This window comes from Anarrhichthys ocellatus, unplaced genomic scaffold (assembly GCF_004355925.1).
Source record: "Anarrhichthys ocellatus isolate YVR2014 unplaced genomic scaffold, GSC_Weel_1.0 scaffold24, whole genome shotgun sequence".
Classification (NCBI taxonomy): Eukaryota; Metazoa; Chordata; class Actinopteri; order Perciformes; family Anarhichadidae; genus Anarrhichthys; species Anarrhichthys ocellatus.
In genome coordinates, this window is record NW_022280054.1 from 11506126 (window position 1) to 11512349 (window position 6224).

The window sequence follows — 6224 nt, forward strand, 5'->3', positions numbered from 1 at the left end:
CTCTCTCTCTCTCTCTCTCTCTCTCTCTCTCTCTCTCTCTCTCTCAGCTGCCAACTCCCCTCTCTCCCGCTCCCTCTCCTCGACTCAATGGTGGAAAGGGATATAAAGTTTCTCCACAAAGACCGATTCAATCCGCCGTCTATTCAGGAAACCTGACGCCCGCTGCAGTATCGGCCCCTGCATCTGACCATTACAGAGTGGTTAGAGAGAAGGGAAGTGAGGAGAAAAGAGGGGGAGCAGGGGTTGAGGAGTGAGGAGGTGTGTGTGTGTGTGTGTGTGTGTGTGTGTGTGTGTGTGTTGCCTATAGACCGGTGGTGCTCAAAGTGGATTCGGGGGACCCCATGGGGCCCTGGAAGCTGTTCCAGAGGGTCTCTATATATGACAAAATGTCTCCCCTTTCTCTCTCTCGTCTAATTTACCCATATTTTAGTGTACGATACTGGAAATGATGCCTTGATCTCACCCTGAGCCTAATGTCCCTACAGTGCAGACAGCTGCACAATAAATCATCAACAATGATTTTCCCATAAAGGGCTCACCAGGACTAGGTCTTATCAAAGAGGGCTGTGTATCTGTTTGGCGGTCCACTCCAGAGCTCTTGCCAATAATGGATATTATCTCTCCATTTTTTTACTCAATAGGGGACCATGCGTCCTAACAAGGGGACACTTCTTTTGCAGCACTTACCCCTCCTTCTGTGGGGTTGGCGACCCATCCCAGCTCCCCCTGTACGGATCTGGAGTCCAATAACGTGACTGGAAAACAAGAATGGGAGAAGTGAGCATGCATTCTGAGTGCGTTCATACAACATCAGCATTGGCATGTAATCCATTTAAATCTGACACACCGAGAAGGTAAAATGGGTTCCTATGTTTTTCACAGAAAAGGGTTTATAATGAATAGAAATATGTAGGAAAATATTCTCATGATGGATGTCGGTACGCACAGAGAGTGAAAACTGTAGGCCAGCGAGTCCTGCAAATGTTTTCTTATGCGTAATTCCCTGCTGAGCTAAACGCGCGTCGTTTTGATTGATTTCAGTTGAGATAAAGATTTGTTTTGCGAAAGACAAATGTACTTCCCCCAGTGTCTTTAAAGTAATAACGTTTCACCTCGCTCAGCGTCTGCGAGAAGCATATGTTTGATGTGATCGAATTCAATTAGGGAGCCGTGTGCATAAACTTGGTGGTGGAAGAACAAACGCTGTTAAAATGCCTCCGACAGACGGACAGACAGACGGGCTGTCTTACGCAAAATATGTTGTTGAAAAGAGTAAAACATTATGTATATGAAGCGTTAATTAAAATATGTGTTCAATTTAAGTAAATGGCGTATATTTTAGGATTATCTTTTAGGGGTTTTGAATTCGGTGCGAAGCTTAATCAGCTGCTCGGTCGAGATTAATACATATGCCCGTTATGCAAGTCTGTGATATCAATTATTCGGGAGACTGCAGACTGATCCATTTTAAAGGCGGAACATTTGTTTCATATTTAATTTAACCGAGCCGGGATTCGTCCCGAGGACTTGTGTCAAACACAGACAGAATTCTGCAGGAGACGGACTCCGTGCGTCCGATGAGATGTTTTTTTTAAATAAAAATAAAATACTTAATTTATTAGTGTTTGCACTGGAACCCGTGGTGCATTTTAAAGGATGGACACGCTGCGCCCCAGGACCCCGAGCACGGCAACTCTAGTCCCGAAACCTTCCGAGCTCACTGTTTCGTGTCGGACACACACCGTGCTCCATTTAAAAATCTCGCGCTTCGATGTTCGGTCGCTCTTCAGTAAACGTAAATCATCGGGTAAAAGCAAATAGCAGGACGCGCTGTTATTAATCGTTTTGGAACTATTCTTTAATTCGGCGTGGAGGCTTTGCATTCACACCGAGCAGCACACTTAAACAATTGGTTATCTTGTCATTCCCATAATCACCTTCCACCGAAAGAACCCACCGTGACAGCGGGAGCGTTCACTGTGAGCGATTCTGAAATTGATAAATTACGAGCTGCTTAGCCGCTCGGATTTGCGAGTCTCCCACTGACTGCTAAATGTACTTCATTTCTGCTCTACAAGACATGTCTTTTTTACATGCACCGCAACATTAAACTTGTTTTTTACGCAGGGAGAGAGGCTTGACCTCCCCCCTCTATATCAGTATCGTGGGGGCTGCAAGTTATTCCTGCTACCAGGCTTTCGGCAACTGGCACGATCCAAGCCCGAGGCAGAGACCAAAAACAGCCGATGCGCATTTCGGTCAGCCACTTCTCATTCCAGTTGCGTTCCCTTACAAAAACAAACCCAGCAAAAGTCGCTGCGTAAAAGTGACCGTCGGTTGTTGTTGTCTTTTTGTCCACCCCGTGTACTTATCGCAGCTCCACGCACTCGCAACTATAGGGGGGCCACGAAGTGAGGCTCCGCAGCGCAAACACACACAGAGGGGGGAGACGGAGCGGGGATGAAGTCCGAAGTCCGCGGGCAGTTATGTTTTGTTTTTTTCTCCCGACAACCTTACCTTCATTGGGGGGGTATATCCGTGCCGGCGAAACAAACGTAGAAATCCCAAAAATAAGAAAGGTGGCCGTGAACAAATTCCCTGCCATGAGTGCCATTTGTGTCGTTCCGTTTTTCCTCTCCTCTTTTTCTTTCGCTGCTCTTCTCGCAGGTCCTGCTCTCTCTCACTCTCTCTCGCTCTCTCTCTCTCACTCTCTCTCACTCGCTCCCTCGCTCTCTCTCTCTCTCTTTCCCAGTGGAATATTGGTTTGAAGCGGACAGGGAGGAGAGACGCAACGAGCGCACCACAGCCAGGAGGCGGGTCTATACTCTCATGTGCGCGTTTGACGCGAACCCGTCAATCCATATAGGAAACGTATAGTGGACAAGAGGGGAGGAGGAGGGGGAATAATCATTAATTGCACCCCCCACTCCCTGCACCCCCCCTCCAAACAGCTCACTCTGTCGTTTACCAGTTAACACTAGTCAGAGATAGGAGGAGATGGTGACAGTGTGAGATGGCAACGACCCACATTCGCTATGCAGGTACAAAGGCGATGTAAAAACTCGGAGGGGGGAAATGTCCGTTTAGTCAACAGTGAAAACGAAAGGGATGTGCGTGTGTGTGTGTGTGTGGGTGTGTATGCGTGTGTGTGTGTGTGTGTGTGTGTGTGTGTACGCACGTGAGATGCCTGGATGCCATACATGGCAACTGAGATTTGTTTAGGGAATGAAGTCAGCTCCAATCGCAGCTCCCTTAACTTTAACTGAGAAACATAACAAACTGCTCCTCCTGTATTAATGTGAGTAAAAAATGCAATGCGTCAGTGTTCGTCCTCTGCGTCCCCCAGCACTCACACTGACTGTGCTGCTGCTGATCCTGCACGGGGTCCGGCTTCGCTCGAGCGCAGCGCCGTCCAAGGCGGGCCGCATCGGACCAAGGTCGCCACCTAGCGGAGATGTTGACGCCTGTTCTGCCTCCAAAATTGGATTAGAGAACAAGCAGGAGCATGACCTCCATACCATTACATGCTATTGCACTTTGTGGAAATTGAGGATGCCTTCTTTTGTGACCGGAGGCGAACCTGTATTGGATTATTGTTCCTTGCTATTATTCGATTATTATCAAGGCTTTATGGGTATTTATGTGCACAGAGATTCATCCATCAGTACAAGTGTACGGAGCCGACCTGGTGTTGTGGAGCCGCAAAGGTGAACGGGTGTGCAGGAATTGATGTTGCTCCTGCAGTCTTTTCTCCAAACAAAGGCTGCATTGTTCTTGTTCGAGAAAAGCCAGCTGTGTCCAGGTTTTGGGGTTCTGCCCAGGGTGCTCTCCCTCTTTTATGTCCTCCTACACAGGTCTTCTATTGCTCCCATGAGATGTGCCCCGTTGCAGCGGCAGGCAGGCAACCTTTCAATGATCTGCAGAGAAGATTGTCACCGTGTGGGCAGGTCCGGGCGTTCTGCATCACCGCACAAGCTGTGGCCGGTGACTGCAGATAGCTTTCCACAACCATACCAGCACCTTTGTAATATTGTGTCTTCTTGAGAGTCCTAAAGGCCCCAACTATCCTAGGAGTAAGACGCACAACAGCCTTTTAAGTTGTTTAGCTTGTTTAAGTTGTTGTTTTGTGTCTCTTTGTAATTGTTTAGTTTTTCTGTAGTCAGTTTGAATCTTTTTGAGGTTGTTTTGTGTCTCTTTGAGGTTGTTTTGCCCCTTTTCATAGTCGTTGCATGTGTCTTTGCAGTCTTTTTGTGTCTCTTTTTAGTCTTTTGGTGTTTTTGTGGTCATTTTGAGTCCCCCCTTGGGTGTACGTGTCTCTTCGAGTGACATTTTGTTGGTGAAGGCCATGGGGGCCCCTGACACTTTGAGTACCCTGGGCCTTTGCCCGGTAGGCTCGCTCAGTAATCCTTCCCTGCTTCCTGCTAATTTCTGAGGGCATCACATGAATAAAAAATATTAATATAGTCCTCTCTGCTATGTGAAATCCATATCTTTCACATTTAAATAAAGCCGTATTCATTTTGAATTTCCGTGATGTGAGACTGTAAGACATTTTACTCACACTCAGCAGGTGTCTGAATGAACCCTTTTTCTTCTCATTTCATTAAAGAGTCATACATATAGACAAAGATATGACTGTGTCTTTGTGTGGAAATGTTATCCGTAGCCTCTAGCATGCACATTTGGCAGATCCCAAGCGCTCCGGTTCCTATGTCTTTTTGTAGCTGTCACACCAACCTCAGGCTTCCAAGACATTATTTCCGCCCATACAAGGAAACATCGTTTTTCTCATCGGGGCGATGTCACTGCGAATAGACCTGCCATTGTCTCAAACGCTTCTACAGACATAGTGCAGCTTTGTTTTGTCCCTCCTAGATGCCACTCAAAGAAAAAGTATTTTAAATAATTTTTTTTAACGTGTGACTGGTCTTTTTGGGCAGCTATGGATCCGGATTGTGGCTTGCTATATGTTAGGTCAAGAAGAATGAGGCTGATTTAGGAATATTTGGAGAGGTGTGTGGGTTCATGAGAGTCTCCTGGGGATGGGACACATGTGCCTTTGTGGGGTTATGGTCTGCCTTGCTGAAGTATTCCACCCAGCGTAATGAAGTAGACAAAGCACCTGGTGCTCCACCGAAATTGGCCAATTTACCTCCAAACATTAATTGTGCAAAAACCCCTTTCCCGGACGACCGGCACTTTCCCCTGTTTTTCTCCCCCATCTTTAACAAAAAGCCAGAGGGGCACCTGCAGGGCCGCTTTTGATCTTCTCAACCAATGACAAAATATAAAAAAGTTTTGCGAACCAACAATAGCGGGCTGTGATGGTGGTCGGGACAGGGTGCGAGTGGGCGGATGGTGTCTCCTTGTCTTCCTTTAGTTCGTGTCACAGTGTTTTTGATTGATTACACTCCCATCATTTCCTTTATCTCCCTGTCAAACCATTGGCTTTTTTTCTGAGGGCAAAGTGGTGGAGAACCCCCCCCCCCACACACACACACACACACACACACACGCCTCTCCTCCCCATTCCCTTCCTCTACCAGCCCACTCCCGCTTTCTACAGATGGCAGCTGCTGCCCACACATCTGCATTGTGTGCCAATCATGCACACCGACTCCTCATCCTTTCGCTTGAGCACACACACACACACACACACACACACACACACACATACAAACACACACAAACTTGTGTCATAGTACGATTTGCTGATATTTGGGACTCAGACTTTAATATGCTGCTTGTTTTAACATTTTCATTCAGGGTGTCAATCTTTAGAATCATATCAGAAGTTTTTTTCAAGGTTAGTGACGCATAACATCAATTTTCGCAAAATATTTGACTAGTTTTACACCATAATGTGTAGCTATGAGGACACCGCTGAAGGGAAACGAGAGGCTTTCTTCCACAGCAGCCTCACAAACATCCGCTGCTGCATTGCTGCCCGAATAAGATCAGTTCTCCTCATCCGGCTGTCATATTATTACAGCTAATAGTCATAGTGACTGGTAGTGATGTGGTAGTATTTGAGTTTTTCTAATGTGTAGTCGATATATAACCATATCATATATGAGTATTTGTGCGGTGGACCAGCAGTAGCTGGGTGTCCTCCCTGAGGAAACATTGACGTTGAGCATGTTAGAAATGAATAGCCTTCATCTCCAGAAGGAGAGTTTGAACACCTTTACACATTTAGACTGTGACACCGAGAGAACTAATTC

The 6224-nt window shown here is 46.6% G+C and overlaps 1 protein-coding gene across 3 annotated transcripts in view; it reads right to left on the reverse strand.

Annotated features, from left to right (window-relative positions):
* epha4l (eph receptor A4, like) overlaps positions 1-2725 on the reverse strand; it is a 49573-nt gene extending 46848 nt beyond the window's left edge. For 2 of the 3 annotated variants that reach the window (XM_031860473.1, XM_031860472.1), the window contains exons 1-2: positions 2518-2724; positions 688-755 (exon numbers count right to left, since the gene is read on the reverse strand). In XM_031860473.1, the coding sequence (XP_031716333.1) occupies positions 688-755; positions 2518-2614 (165 nt within the window). In that variant the 5' untranslated portion in view covers positions 2615-2724. Of the gene's footprint in view, positions 1-687; positions 756-2517 lie in introns of all 3 variants that reach the window. The other variant, XM_031860474.1, reaches the window with a different exon arrangement.
* Positions 2726-6224: the final 3499 nt, after the last annotated feature.